Raw genomic sequence first — 16,703 nt, forward strand, 5'->3', positions numbered from 1 at the left:
GTCAAGAAATAAATTCACTGTCATTTCCCGGTTTTTCCTGGTCTCCGAAAATTCCCGATCATTTCCCGGTCCAACGGCCACCCTGAATATTGCAAGTTGTCGGGAATTTCATTATTCGAAAATTGTATAATTCGGTAATCTCATAAACTGTTCGGGAATTATATTAATTGGAAAATTTATTATTCGGGAATTGTTCAATTTGGTAATATTATAAACTGTTCGAGAATTTTATTATCCCGGAATTTCCAATTCGAGAATTTTATAATTAAGGAATTTTTCGATTGGGGAATTTTATTATTCGGAAATTTTATTATTAAGGAATTGTATTATTCGGGAATTTTCCAATTCAAGAATTGTACAGTGTCGGGAGCTTTATTATTCGGAATTCTTCAGTCGCTCTATTTATTATCAAAAATATAACATTTTTAATAATTACTCAAATAAATTGTTTGTTGTGCAATTATCGTAAAAAGCATACAGTATATGATATTCAATGAAAATAACTCATTATAAGGCCATGTTTATTATTTTAATGAAATAAGCTATATTTGATTAGGGAAAAGTGTTAACTTTCCAGTAAACCCTCAATTCTCGAATTTTCTTTCATTAATTACTTTTATTTAATATTAAGCAACAATAAAAAAACATTCATCATATTTTAATAATCGAAAGAGGAAAGTTTAGTGGAAAGTATAGAGGTTTTTCAGATTGTTTGTCCATAAAGTTTAGTGTGCGTGGGCGAAAAAAACGCAGTCTTCCGATAAGATTTTAGAATAAATCTTTTTTTGGTGCCACCCACGAATTAGTATAAGGAGACCCCACTCCCGGAAAACTTGGACGCGCGAATTCGGATTTAGTTAGTTTGCATCGCTCGTAGCGCCTCTTGCGGAAAAATGCGAAACCGAGAATGTTTTCAAAATTCTCTGCTTTTTCCTTGACTAATTTTTCATTTTAAATCATTAATATTAAAATTCCAGCATTTTGATCTTGTGATACTTTTAACATAGAATATTTTATGAACGGAATAAAACAGTATTTCATATACTTTTTAACAAAATACTAGAATTTTCAACAAAATAATAGAATTTTTAACATAATAGTTGAATATTCAACCTAAAAGAAAATAAATTTCTAACAAAATGTGTCTTAGTTTATATTTCAATTACAAAATATGAAATTTATACAAAAAAAAGAGGAATATTAAAACCAAAAAACGAATTTTCAACAAATAAAGATTTTTCACTCAAGAAAAAAGTTTATCTAAATTGTTCAACCTTCAAGCTAAAAGACGAATTTTCTATACAAAAATTTAATTTTCGAACAAAAAATATGAGTTCAGCAAAAAATTATTCTTCCACGAAACTAATGCATTTTTACCCAACAGAAATGAAATTTCAAACTAAAAAATGATATTTTTCCAAAAAAGGTGAATTTTCAACTAAAAAATATCAATCTTAAAAAAATGTATTTTCCACTAAACAGTTAAATTTTTAACCAGGCATAAGCCTTCAATCAAAAAAATTAATTTTTAACAATGTAGTTTACCTTTTACCCAAGTAGTTGAATTTTTAATTAAAAAAGATTAATTTTCAACAAAATAATTGAACTTTTAACCAAAGAGATGAATTTTCAACGTAAATTATTAATCTTTAACAAAAACAGTGATTTCTTCAGAAAGTTATAGAAATTTCATTTTTTTTTTAATGAAATATTAACTTTTTGGTTAAATATCATTTTTCTTTGCTTGTGTTTCAAGCAAAGAAAAATGATTGAATTTTCAATCCAAAAAGACGAATTTTTAAACAAAAAGGATGACTTTTTAACCAAATTTTTGAACTCTATAAAAAAATATTAAATTTCTTTTAAAGCAGAAGAATTTTTAATCACCAAAAAGTTGATTTTTCATCCAAAAAAGATTCCAGTTGACTCTGCAAAATGAAAAATAAATTTTTTTTAACAAAAAATAATTTTCTACAAAAAATTTAATTTTCAATCGAAAATTACGAATTCTTTCAAGCAAAAGGGATGAATTTTTAACTGAATAGTTGAATTCTCTAACAAATAGTTGCATATTTATAAAAAAATATATTTTCTTAAAACAAATGGATTTTTCATTAAATAAAACCAAATTTTCAAAAATAGTTAAATTTTTATCCAGAAAATATTCCAGTTTTTTTTCAACATCCAAATGTCATATTAACAGTAGAATTTTCAACCAAAAATTATGACTTAACAAAATTGCTGAATTTTCAACCAAACAGTTACATTATCATCCAAGGAAGGTGTAATTTCTGCTAAATCAGGTGAATTTTTAAATAAAACAGACAAACTTTTAAAAAAAGTTGAATTTTCAACCGAAAAGTTACATTTTTATTTTAAAAAGATCAAAATTCTCCTCAGAATGATGAATTAAACAAAAAAAAAACCTTAAACAAAATAATTAAATTTTCATTCAAAGACTCCAGTTCACTTTCTAACACCAAAATAAAAATTTTAAACAATTTTCATCTAAAATGGACGTCTTTTTAGAAAATTATTAAACTTTCCACTAAATAATAAAATTTATAACTAAAAGGATAATCTGCAGAAAAAAGTTGTTGCGAATTTTCGAAATTCTAATCTGCAAATATTTCATTTTTAAGTTTTCAATTTGTCCTATTTTTGAAATTTTAATCTTAAATTATTCACATTTAAGATTCTTCAATTCAAAATAAGATCGTTCAATTTTAAATGCTTTGAAATAGAAATGATACTATTTCAAACCCTTTCTAAAAAAAATCTCCATTAAAAAAAAATGTTAATCTGAAATTTATCAATTTAGAACGCTCTTAATTACACATAATACAGTTTTAACTCCATTGAATTTTAAATTATTCAATTTTCAAAATTGTATTTGGCAAATATTTCCTTGTTGTGATTTTGAACTTGTCCTATTTTCGAAATTTTCTTATTATCTTAAACCACTGAAATTCGATATTCTTATATTTAAAATAAAATTGTTTCATTCTAAAAGCTTTAAATTAGAAATGATAAAATTTCAAATCTTTCCTAATACAATTTTCCAATTTTTAAAATTCAATCTAAAGGTGTACAATTTGGAACGCTTTTAATGAGGAATAATACAATTTGGAAAACTTGTATTCCAACGCTTTTCCGCGAGAGGCGCTGCGAACGATGCCAACTAACTAAATCCGAATCTATGCGTCCAAAATCCAAATTTTCCCAAGGTAACATGGAAGTGGTGCCACCTAACATTATAATGTTTTATTACCATCTAAAATCACATAATACATTATTCTTACGATAATTGAACCAAATAAAATTAATTTGAGTAATTTGAAAAATAATTTCGCTTATAAACGCTGCAATCTTCAGTGGCATCTCCTTTTTTGCTTAAACCTTTCCAGCATGTATTTTTCAGGGAAACGAGTTTTCATGAAAATTGGTACGTAGGGGGTTTATGGGGGTCGCAGATTGCGAATCTGAACTCAGATTGTGAAAATTCGAATTGGCGGTTCCAATATGGCGACTAACGTTTGGCATTTTACTTTTTTTCTGAAAATTGGTATACGGGGGTTTTTGGGATCACTTATCACGAATCTGAACTCATATCTACAAAATTCAAAATGGTCGATCCAATATGACGACTTAAATTTGGAATATTTTTTGATTTTTTTAAAGAATTGGTATACAGGGGTTTTTTGAAGTCGCTAATCACGAATTCGAACTCATATTTTGAAAATTCAAAATGTCGGATCCAATATGTCCGGCAAAATTTGGATTTTTTTTTTAAATTGGTGTTCAGGGGTTTTTGGTATCTCTGATCACGAATATGAACTTAGATTTTGAACATTCAAAATGGCGGGCCAAAATTCAAAATATTTCTAAATTGTTTTTTGAAAGTTTTCACAGACAGGGGGTCGCTGATCTTGAATCTGTATTCAAAATGACAAATATTTAGAATATTAAGGCTTGAAAAATATACACCTACTCACCTAAAACATGGATTAGTAGCAATTTTCTGAATTTTCAAAATCTAAATTCAGATTCGTGATCAGTGACTCCAAAAATCCTTGTACACTAATTTTTTTTAAATCCAAAAACTTTATTATTTTGACCGCCATATTGTATCCGTCATTTGGGATTTTCAAAGTCTAATTTCAGATTCGTGCTCAGAGACCCCCAAAAGCTTTGTATACCAATTTTCAGAAAAAAATCCAAAAATATCCCATGTTTCTGGCGCCATCTTGGATCCACAATATTAAATTTCCAAAATCTGAGTTCATATTCGTGATCACTGACCCCAAAAACCCCTGGATACCAATTTTCAGATAAAATCCAAAAATATTCCCAATTTCGGCAGCCATATTGGATCCGCCATTTTGAATTTTCAAAATCTGAGTCCAGATTCGTATTCAGCGACCCCAAAAACCCTTGAGCACCCATTTTCACAAGGATATAATGGAAAGTTTTTTTCAATAATGAATTTTTTTCAACAAAAAAGGCTTTTTTCACCTTTGTTTATGAGTATTAACAAATAATTTAAAAAATTTAGACCCTTCGCACAAAATTTCAATTTTCTATCATACTGCGAGCATGAAATTGAAAAAAAACCTGTGGAAAATCGAATAAAAACTACTCTGAAATCGCAAAAAATGATATGAAAAAAGGTGGGAATACGGTATTCCCACCATGCCGCAAAGGGTTAAAATAAAAAAGTATAGTGGCTAAGGTGGTTTGACTTTACTATAAAGAACTTTAGGAACTCACATAGTCGTTGAATCAGATCTTCTCTTTACTGTGAAACCAGGGGTAGACTTATCAAGTTCTAGTGAATATAATTTTTCCCCCCTGAATGTTGTTTCTTCTTTTATATTAGTTTTTGGCCAGGGCGGTTCATATCGACCTTGTACTGGATCGTACAACTATATATAATACAAAATACGTTTTTAATAGATAATTATAAGAATAAATGAATAAATTGATTCATTGATACATTACAAATTATTTATAATAATATAAAAGTATATTATACCTTTACACGTAGCGTTGAATCGTCGAGACTAGTAGATTTAATTTTTACGAGTTTCAAATTTTTAGAATAATGTGATTCTTCGTCCAGTTTTAAATACGCAGTGTAATCAGATCCAGATTTATTTATATCATTTTGGTATTTATATGGTTGCCAATCACTACGATAATAGCAAGATGGTACGTCAAGATCTTGCCCTTGAGGCAAATGTTTTAGGTCAACAGTTGGATTCCAGCAACAGTTTCGTCCGAGACAAGAAAGTTGAGTTGCCCCGTCTTCTGGATGACAATCGAATTTAAAGTTGTCAAGAACATTTGAACAGGTCATGTCCTGAACCTTTTCATGGAGGTATTCTAATTCTTCATCAATTTTATTAAATTCTCTGTTTGTTTTACTCATGACGACAATTAAGAAGAGAAGAATAGTTAAGAGTGCAATAATCAAAATAGATCCTATGGCTATCGAGATTGATGTATAATTCTTCAACTTTCTACCTTGTTCTGCTTGCATAATATTAATTTGTTCAATATCTCTCTGACCTTTGTTGTATCTATTTATTATAGAAGCCGATGTTTGAAATTCTTGCAGACTTGGAGGAGACTCATACCTATCAGAAGAGTCTGAACTTTCAGATATCGATTCTAAAAGTGCTTCAGATTGCGGTACATTTGAGGGTGTTGACGGCACTGCATTTGATTTTTTTGATTTTCCATTTCTTTTTGATTTTTGATACATTTTATTGTTGCATGTGATTTCTTAAAAAGATTCGATTTTATTCTGAGCTGAAATATCTAAAAATTGTAGAAATAGAATGCATATTTTTTGTAAGACATGACCAACAACGAGAAAAATTTATTAACTGTAATTTGTGTTGTTTTGTAAAATTCAAAACTCATTCTACAATTATAAGTACTTGTGATGTCATGGTAAGAAATAATTTATAAACAAACGAAAATTATGCGAAATACAGGGTGGCCGTTTTAATCAAAGAAAAAAATTCCCAGTCACATCCGAGTTTTTTCACGATTACTAACATTTTTAAAATCTGCCCGCTACGCGGGTACATTGTCAGACTGAAACAATATTTGAAATTTGATAAAAGCCTTTAATTATGAATATATTATTTTGAAGTTATTTTAAAATTGAAAATAGGTTATAAAGTTTCGATCCTGCGTTTATATTTGTTTAACCAATAAGACATTCCAATTTAAAAAGTTTAATTCTTAACGTTAAAATCTGGCAACTATAAAATTGTGAACTGGTTCCGAATCGTCGTGTAAAATAAATTATTATGCACTTTTTATTCCTGAAAGTATAATTTAATGTTTAAAATCATAAATTAATTTATATTCACAGTTCATCAAGCAAAAATAATTTTTATTCAAAACCTTCGACTAAAACGCTTCTAATTTTTAATTATTTAAGTATTATTGATTTTAAAAATTATAAAAATTTTAAATTAATAAATAAATACATTTTAAAAATTCTTCTAATAAAAATGTACGCCTAAAAATGAAAATCTAAAATGGAAAATTTTTAAAGTGAAAGATTTTTCAATTGCGCATTCGAAACTGAATGATATCATAATTGAAAAAGATAAAAATTTAACTAATTATTTAAAAACCGGTTGAAACCAAGTTTGAAGTTTTTTCTCGAAAAATTTGTAAAATTTCTGGTGAAGAAAATAAATTCACTGTCATTTCCTGGGTTTCCCGGTCTCTTGAAATTCCCGGTTTCCCGGTCAAGCGGCCACCCTGAAAATATCCAACAAATATTTTCAGGGTGGCCGCTGGGCCGGGAAATGACCGGGAATTTTTGAACTTAAAGAATCTTCCAGTATAGGTCTTTATTTTTAAGCATACCTTTCCAATTTAAAGAATTAAAAAATGCAGTTTTGAAGATTTAAACAATTAAAAATTAAAAGCGCTTAAAATTAAAATGTTTGGATAAAAACATTTGGAGTGCATTTACTGTAAATATAAATAAATGAGTGATTTTAAATATTAAAAAGCAGTTTGAGTTTTTTTTTAAATTGATCAATAATTCATTTTACAAGACGATTCTGAATTTGTCCAAATCAAACAATTTGCAGATTTCAATGTTTAAAGTTGAACTGCTTCAATTCCAAAGCCATAGTAGTCAAACAATGCAACCATCCAGTTGGAACTTTATAAACTATTTAAATTTTTTTAATAATTTCAAATTAATAGATTCATAATTGAATGCTTTATTCAATTTAAAATCCTATTCAAATATTATTTTAGTCTAAAAGATACCATTTAACATTTTTGAAATAAAAAAGACAATGTTTCTAATATTTCTCAATGTTTGATTTTTTTTTTTAAATAAGCAATTATAAATGCAACATACAAAAATACACAATTTCAAACCATAATATGCTTAAAATTTTTTTAATTAAAAAAGTTCCACTTGAGTGCTTGATTTGTAGTTAAGTTTTGATTACTTCAACTTAGAAACAATTTTCAGCTATAAGAGTTCGAATTTTTAAATTATAATGACTGAAAAATCTTTGTGAAACGGAGAAAACCCCGGGAATTGTTTCCCTACATTAAAAAGGCCAACTTGATTTCACAAAACAAGCAGACAAAGCGAGATTAAATAAAAAATTGATTATTTTGTGTAATATTTGACTTTTATTATAAGGGTTTGCAACATGAAAATTATTTCTAAACATATAATTTTTTTAAATACACCGAAAAATATGAAACTAATGCACGTGCTATTAAAATTAATATATATAGTTAACATCAAATGTAAAACTATGATGAAAATAAGAATTATTCGATTTTTTAAAATAATCAGTTTAATTTATAATTTAATTACAATATATATAATTATATTATTTAGCATTTCCGGAGGAATAAAATCCGTAATTTTTGGTTTTTTGAAATTCGAATATTAACACGTATACGAAATAAAACAATACTAATAACTTTAATTTTCAAGCCACCTCCAACCTCCCCGACACGCCTCAAATATGGCCCAACAATAAAAAAACTACATTTTTACGTATTGTTATGTTTTAGCAATTTGCGCCGTCTTTTTCATACATATATTTACTAATGGACAGCTTGAATATTACCATGACTTTTTAAACAATTTACAATTGTTTAAACAATATCAAAATATTTTAAACAATTATTTGTTTCCCAAAAATGTAAAAAATAATCGTATTTTCTTATTGAAATGCAATACTTTGTTATTGTTTGGAGTAGAAAATTTTTCTAAAAACATGATGTAATTATGTAAACAATTAATTATTGTTTATTTTCAAAATTTCTGAAAATTGAGCCAGCCCTGTTCACTTTTTTCAAATTGGTATCCTATGCTACTTTTTGTTGAATAATTACATAATTTTGATACATTTCCTCTAATTTTTAACAGACATATATTTGTTTAAAACAATTTTTATTAAAAATAGACAATAAATAATTATTTAAATAATTACATACTGTTTTTAGAACAATTTTTTACTCCAAACAATGACAACAAATTACTTTTCGAACAGAAAATACGAATTTTTTACATTACAATTTAATTAATAATTAAATAATAATTACATAATAATACGTTATAATAATAAATAATAATAAATACAATTTAATTAATAATTAGATTTTTCCTGAAATTCTGTGAAATCTGATAACATCCGTTAAAATTCTTTGAAAATCTCATTAAATCTTTCAAAATATCTTAAAACCTTATACTTTCTTTAAAATCGTTCTACATTTTCCGAAATTCTTCTAAACTGCATCAAATTTTATTTAAACATTTTAAAATGAATATGTGCTTTAAAAATCCCTTAGAATGTTTCAAAATACTCACAAATATTTTAAATCCTTGGAAACATTTAAAATACCTCAAATATTTCAAATCCTTTGAAATATTTCGAAATTCCTTAAAATACGTTAAAGATTTTCAACATTTTTTGGAAACTTTAAAATTATTCTAAGATTTTTTTTATATCCCTAGAATTGATTAAAACTGATTGAAAATTCCTTGGAATATTTTTAAATATTCTCAAATATTTAAAATCCTTTGAAATCTAATGAACATTCCTTGGAATCATTTAAAATACCCTAAAATATTTCAAATACTTTTTAATTATTTAAAATTATTTAAAATACTTTAAAGCTTATTACATTTTATGGGAACCTTTAAAATTATTCTAAAGTTTCTCTCTAACACTTCAATTGATCGAAATATATTGAAAAAACCCTCAAATATTTAAAATCCTCTGAAACCCCTCGAAACTTTTTAAAGCTTTGCAAAATTTCTTAGAAACTTTAAAATTACCCTAAAAATGTTTGAAATCATTTCAATTTGTTAAAAATCTATCGAAAATTCCTTAGAATCTTTATGAAAATAATCTAAAATATTTTATATCCTTTAAAATCTATTGAAAATTCCTTGGAATCTTTTAAAGTACCCTAAAATATTTCTAAACATTTGAAATGCTGCAAAGCTCTTGATGATATTCCTTGAAATATTTAAAGTCCTATGAAATCGAATAGTTCCTTCATATTTCTTTGATATATTTTGAAAGGATGGAAAATTTTTTTAATTCTTTCAAATCTTTTAAAGCATTCTAAAATATTATAAATCCTATTTAAAATTCTTCCGAAAATCCTAGAAAATTCGTTAAAACTGCATGGCAGTTTTTTACGCATCTTAAATCACTTAATACTTGTGAAATTTTTTGAAATTTATAGCAATATTGTAAAATATTTACAAATTTGGTATATCTATCGAAATCCCATAAAAATCGTCTGACATTTTTTAAAGTCTTTTGAAATCAACAAAAATACCATAAAAGTTTTAAAATCCTTTAAAATCCTGATAAAGTGTAGGAAAGTCTTTAATTAAAAGTCCCATTAGATTTATTTAAATGCCTTAAAATCCCTTGAACTCTTTGAAAGAATATTAAATGGCAAAAGGGCGCGAAAAAATCAATAAAATAAGAATTTTATTCTGGTGTTTTTTAAATTAATTTTATCATAAATAATAATGAAAATTTAATTTTCATATTTTAAGCCTCGAGAAGCAGATCTAATTCTTATTTTTATTAAAAAATATCGTAAATGGTTTATATCAAAATATTGATCAAAGAAATGATAATTATAAAATAAGAGCGTACTTCCTGATCCCGCAAATATTTTTACAGTTATTGTAATTAATATAAACAGAAGAAGAGACGTATCCTGTGGATCTGAAATACTATTTTTTCCATTAAATTCAACATGTAGAACAGAAAAAGAACCAAACGGATTTGGATATTTGAATTTAAGTTTTGGAATATAAAATGTACGAAATCTAAGATAAATATTCGAATTTATACATTAGGACATTGTAATTTTAATTATATTTTTTTCCATTGATCAAACTTTACAAGTTGATACGTGAATCCCTGAATTCAAAAGTATTTAAAAATCGATCAACTCAGGCGGCCCTGTAAAGAATGAAAACATAACCTTTTGCTCCAAAACATCGGGGGTAGATATATAATATATACTATTTTGGTTAAAATTTAGATACTTTTCTATTATAATGATATTTGATTGCAGTTAAAATTATTGTTTGCAGACCATGAGAGAGTCTACATTTCTTATTTATCTAACATAAACATTATATATTATAGTTATGCTGAAACACTTACCTGTTATTTTGCCGGAGTTTCAAATGCTCAAGTATTTTTTATTAGAACTTATGTTATTGCTCATTGAAGAGTATTTTTATTGTAGTTACTGGATCCTCACTGGTTTAAGTTCCAGACATACGACATTCGAGTGATACCAGAGACGAGGTACAAGAATTTGGATACTTCGCAAATAATCTTGTACGCTTGTAACGATACGGAATGAAATATAGCAGAGATGAAGATGAATGAGCCCAAACACCAACACCACGCGATGAGCATGCGCCGTAGACATGCGCCAGAGGATTGTAGTTCCCCCGTCTATCTACTGTGTTTAATAAAAATCTTGTGAGTGAAACCAACAATACCACCATTGAAAATGAACAATTTAAATTTATTTGAAAATTGAAATAAAAAATTACAATATACTAGTAGTAAATTCACGTGTGCGAGGCGCGCGTTTACGTCCTTCTGTATTTTTATTTCCAAAAACTAAAAATATAAACAATTTCAAATACCATTGATGTTTTTTTTTTATTTTCAACAATTTCGTAAAAAAGTCACAAAAACAGCTTTAGCGACATCTGAATTTTTGTTTAACTGAAAAAAATGCAAAATAACTTTCTCACTACAAAAAAAAAGTTTCGGCTTAAAGTTTTCAAAAATAAGTATAAAAATAGAGGAAAGGAGGGAATGTCTAAAGCCTGTGATTTATAATAAATTCATAAATAAAAAATTATAATCTTTTAAATAATTACTTATCCATATAGGGAGGTTTGTAATGACAGCGGGAAAAGTTTAATCACATAAAAAAATTCTCGGTTTGCAAAAATTGTTCATAACCAATGGAATAACAAAATTCGAACTCCTAAAAATTTTTCCATTTGAAATAATAAAAACCGAGCTGTAAATCATTTTAATCAATTTCAAGCTAGCAACTATTAAAATGTAAACGATTCAGTTTTTGTTAGAAACTGAGCACTTCATAAATTAAAAGTTGAATTATTTTTATTTTAAATAGTTCAGAAATCGGTAAAAAGGTTTCAAATTTTATTTCAAAATCTTGAAACATATACATGTTGTTTTGCATTTATTCAAAATTTGAATTTTTCTAGAAATTTCTTCAAAACTTCTAATTGGGCCGTGGGCTTAAGAGTTCTTAAATTCCCGAGAATTTAAGTTCAGCTAATATAACAGAGAATATGACAGAATTTAGGACAATTTAAAAGAATTTACGAATTTATGATTTTTAACAATAATTTCATTGTTCAGGGAATTACAGTGTTTCATATACAAATTAAACATTATCAAATGTATTAATTTATTTTAAAACAAAGTTTTTCCTACTTTAAAAGATAACTCTTTAACAAAATACTAGAATTTTCAACAAAATAATTGAATTCTTAACATAATAGTTAAATATTCAACCTAAAGAGACAAATTACCAACGAAAAAGTGTGATAGTTTATATTTTAAAAGAAAAAGAATGAAATTTATACAACAAAAGAAAAGAATTTTAAAAACAAAAAGACGAATTTCCAACAAATAAAGATTTTTACTAAAAAAATAAATAAAATTTTATCTAAATTATTCAACCATCAAATCAGAAGACAAATTTTCTTGATAAAAATTCAATTTTAAAACCAAAAATATTACTGTTAAAGAAAAATTAATTTTCCACGAAACTGATGCATTTTGAAACAAAAAAAGGAAATTTCAAACTAAAAAATAATTTTGTTACAAAAAAATGTGCAGTTTTAACTAAAAATACCAATCTTAAAAAATGGAAAAGTTTCATTTTCTGTTAAAAAATGAATTCTAAACACTAAACAGTTAAACTTTCAACCAGACATAAGACTTCAATAAAAATATTTTACAATGTAATTTAACATTGACCGAAGTAGTTGCATTTTCAATTAAAAAAGATTAATTTATAACAATATAATTAAACTTTTAACCAACAAGATAACCTTTCAACTCAAAATATAAATCTTTAACAGAAAAAGTGATTTCTTAACAAAGCGATTCAACCAAATTTTTAAAACAAATGAGTTGAATTATTGAGCAAAGAAGAACGATTTTTAACCAAAAAGTTGTAGTTTTATACAAAAAGACGAATTTTTAACCAAAAAGGATGACTTTTGAACAAATTTGTTGAATTCTCTAGCAAATAGTTTAATTTTTATCAAAAAATATTAAATTGATCTTAAAGCAGAAGAATTTTTTGTTGCAAAAAAGTTGAGTTTTCATCCAAAAAAGATTCCAGTTAAATCAGTAATATCAAAAATTGAATTTTTGTAACAAAAAAATAAGTATCTACGAAAAAAAATTGAATTTTCAATCCAAAAAGACGAATTTTTTCAACCATAAAGGATGAATTTTTAACAAAATAGTTAAATTATCTACCAAATAGTTGCATTTTTATCCAAAAAAGATTTAATTTCTGCTAAAGCAGATAAAATTTAAAATAAAAAGGAAAAAATGAAGAAGAATATTGAGTTGAATTTTCAACCGAAAAGTTAACGAAAAAATGCAATTTTCTATTAATTAAAATAAATTCTGAGATTCTCATAAATTCTCCAAGAATTTATTTTTCGGTGATATTCTCGTTACCGTTCTCAAAATAATATAACCGGCTCAGAACTCTACGTGGGCTATTTGCATCGAAATTTTGGTACGAGTAGCCGGATTTTGTCGGTATACGCAGACACTTCGTTTAAATTATTTGAAATCATTTCGAACTTTATATTAATTAAAAAATTGTTCAGACCTTCTAATATCTTTTTTCAAAGTTCAAAAATTTTATTTGTAGATTACATTTTTTTAAATAGAACAACTAAAATTGTAATGTTGAAAGTTTAGTTTTGAAGGCTTGATATATAATTACTGATTTAAAATGATCATTCAAATATTTCTAAATATAAAGCAACTGTTATTTTTCTTAATTACAAGATTTAAAATATTAGACTAAAAGAATATTTTAAATTCAATAAAAGCCCTTAATTATGAATATATTATATTGAAGTTGTTTTAAATTGAAAATAGGTAATACTTCTTAAATTTAAATAAAATAATTATATTTAAATTAATAAAATATTTATTTATGATTTATTTACAGTGCACATCTTCTATAGCGCTGATTTCGGGGCTAACGGTGGGTGGCAACTAACTTTTTATAGCCTACTCCGCTTTTGTTTGTCCACGCCTGACTGCGCGCCTGAGTGATAGCCACAGATCCCGCGCACCTCACGCAGCACCTGTTACACCTGCATGCGGCGCGCCGTCAATTCTCGGAAAGGCTATAAAAGGGAGGGCTATTGCAGAGTTTCACTGATTCCAAATTGTCTTATACAATCAATTATTATTCACTTGTTAATCCTTAATGTATATAGTTCAATTTTATAACACATTATAATTAATATTCATATTTAATCGACTAAAAAAGTTTGTTAATTTCAAAATTTTCGATTTCAAACGCTGCTAATTTTTAATTTTAGAAGTCGTTAAACCTGCATTTCAAAACTCTTTCTTACATTTCAAAATTAAAATTCAAAATGGAAAGTTTGTAAGTGAAAGATTTTCGAAGTACGCTTTGTAAACTTAATGATATAATTGAAAAAATATAACAATTCAACTGATTACTTTTAAAAACTGTTGAAATCAAACATGGATAGGTTTTTTCTTTTTGCTAAAAATTTGTAAAATTCCCAGTCAAAAAATAATTTCACTGTCATTTACTGGTTGCAGAAAATTGACGGTTTCTCGGTCCAGCGGCCACCGTGCATGACCTACAATTTCATATTTACTTTTTCTTTACTTATTTCGATATAATTCGAGGCCAGGAGATCGAAATTTTTGTTTTTAAATGCCGTGTGTGTATTTATGTAACTTTGTTCTGTTCACCAAATCTCGAAAAGTAAAAAAATATGATAATGAAATTTGGACGAATTTTATCTACTCCCAGAATTTATTTTAATTAATAGAAAATTGCATTTTTTCGTTAACTTTTCTTTTGAAAATTTAACTTTTTTTTTTAATTTTGTCTTTTTATTTTAAAGTTTACCTGCTTTAGCAGAAATTAAATCTTTTTTTTAATAAAAATGCAACTGTTTGGTTAGAAATTAAGCTATTATACTATTTTCTTGAAAACTTCACTATTTCGTAGAAAATTTACTTTTTGTTTAAAATTTATATTTTGGTGTTGAAAAATGAACTGAAATATTTTCTGGATGATAGTTACACTTTAAAAAAAAATTGGTTTTTTTATTACAAATTTATCTGTTTTAGTACAAAATTGATCTTTTTTGGATAAAAATGCAACTATTTGGTAGAGAATTTAACTCTATTGTTAAAAATTCATTCTTTTTCGTTGAAAAAATTCGTCTTTTTCGATTGAAAATTTAATTTTTTTCGTAGAAACTTATTTTTTTGTTACAAAAATTCAATTTTTGACGTTGCTGCGTTAACTGGAATTAAACAATTTTGTTAAAGTCATAATTTTAGGTTGAAAATTCTACTGTATAAATATAATTTTTGGGTGTTGAAAAAAGAACTGAAATATTTTCTGGATGAAAATTCCACTGTTGGGTAGAGAATTCAACTATTTTGTTAAAAATTCATCCTTTTTGGTCGGAAAAAGAAGTTTATTATTTTTTTTTTTAAATCCATTTTTCATCTTGCAGAATCAAATGAAATATTCTTTTAATGAAAGCTCAACTTTTTGTTTTTGTAATTAAAAATTTTTGTGCTTGAAGAGAAATTTGATATTTTTTTGATAAAAATGCAACTATTTAATATAGAATTCAACAATTTAGTTAAAAAGTCATTCTGTTTGGTTAAAAATTCGTCTTCTTTGATGGAAAATTAATTTTCTTTTATAGAAGCTTATTTCTTTTTTAAAAATTTTATTTTTTGATCGTGAAAACTCGACTGAAATCTCTTTCAACAGAAAATTCAACTATTTTTTTGAAAATTTAACTTTTTCATTTAAAACTTCATCTGTTACAGAAAAAAATTCATTTTTTGTATGAAAATGAAACTTTTTGGTTAAAAATCGTTCTTCTTTGCTTGTTAATTCAACTAATTTGTTTTAAACATTCTGTTGAATCGTTTTGTTAAGAAATCACTTTTTTTGTTAAAGATTTATATTTGAAGTTGAAAAGTTGTCTCGTTGGTTAAAAGTTTCTTTTTTAGAATTCATGTTTTAACAGAAAATGGAACTTTTCCATTTTTTAAGATTGATATTTTTTAGTTAAAAAATCGCGTAAAAATGCATCTGTTTTGTGGCAAATTAATTTTTTGTTGAACAGTGATATTTTTTGTTTAAAAATTGCATTTTTGTAAATAATATTTGTCTTTTGGTTTAAAGGTTCAATAATTTAGATAAAATTTTATTTGTTTTTTGTGTGGAAAATCTTTATTTGTTGGAAATTCGTCTTTTTGGTTTTAAAATTCTTTTCCTTTTTTGTATAAATTTCATTCTTTTTTATTAAAATATAAACTATGACATTTTTTCATTGTTAATTTGTCTCTTTAGGTTGGATATGTAACTATTATGTTAAAAATTCAAATATTTTGTTGAAAATTCCAGTATTTTGTTAAAGAGTTATCTTTTAAAGCATAACAACTTTTTTTTTGTTTGAAATAAATTAAAACATTTGAAAACTTTTAAATATATGAAACACTGTAATTCCCGAATATTTCTGAGCTAGAAAATAATGTATATTCAACCGCTGATATAACCTGAACAATAAAAATATTGCTAAAAATCATAAACTGACTTAGAAAATTTAAAAAAAGTTAACATTGTTTCTATGAAGAAAATTTTTGTTTTAATTTAGAATTTAAAACTGTCGCAAGTTAAAAAGTTCTTCATTGTAACAGAACACCGACTTACATTTTAATGGGCTCTCTGATTTTCTGAAAAATAAGATTTTCGATAACAGAGCATAATCGCGAAAAATATTTAAAGAACTTTTTTTTAGGAAAAAATCTCCCTCTATGAGGAAGCGAAGC

General features: G+C 25.8%; 1 protein-coding gene across 1 annotated transcript in view; it reads right to left on the reverse strand.

Moving 5' to 3' along the window:
- The window catches only part of LOC117167011 (lysosomal alpha-glucosidase-like), a 34,858-nt gene extending 24,033 nt beyond the window's left edge, over positions 1 to 10,825 (reverse strand). The window contains exons 1-3 of the mRNA XM_033351558.1: positions 10,710 to 10,825; positions 5,036 to 5,823; positions 4,771 to 4,925 (exon numbers count right to left, since the gene is read on the reverse strand). Coding sequence (XP_033207449.1) covers positions 4,771 to 4,925; positions 5,036 to 5,767 — 887 coding nt within the window. The 5' untranslated portion in view covers positions 5,768 to 5,823; positions 10,710 to 10,825. The remainder of the gene's footprint in view (positions 1 to 4,770; positions 4,926 to 5,035; positions 5,824 to 10,709) is intronic.
- Positions 10,826 to 16,703: the final 5,878 nt, after the last annotated feature.

Source organism: Belonocnema kinseyi, chromosome 2 (assembly GCF_010883055.1).
Source record: "Belonocnema kinseyi isolate 2016_QV_RU_SX_M_011 chromosome 2, B_treatae_v1, whole genome shotgun sequence".
Taxonomy (NCBI): domain Eukaryota; kingdom Metazoa; phylum Arthropoda; class Insecta; order Hymenoptera; family Cynipidae; genus Belonocnema; species Belonocnema kinseyi.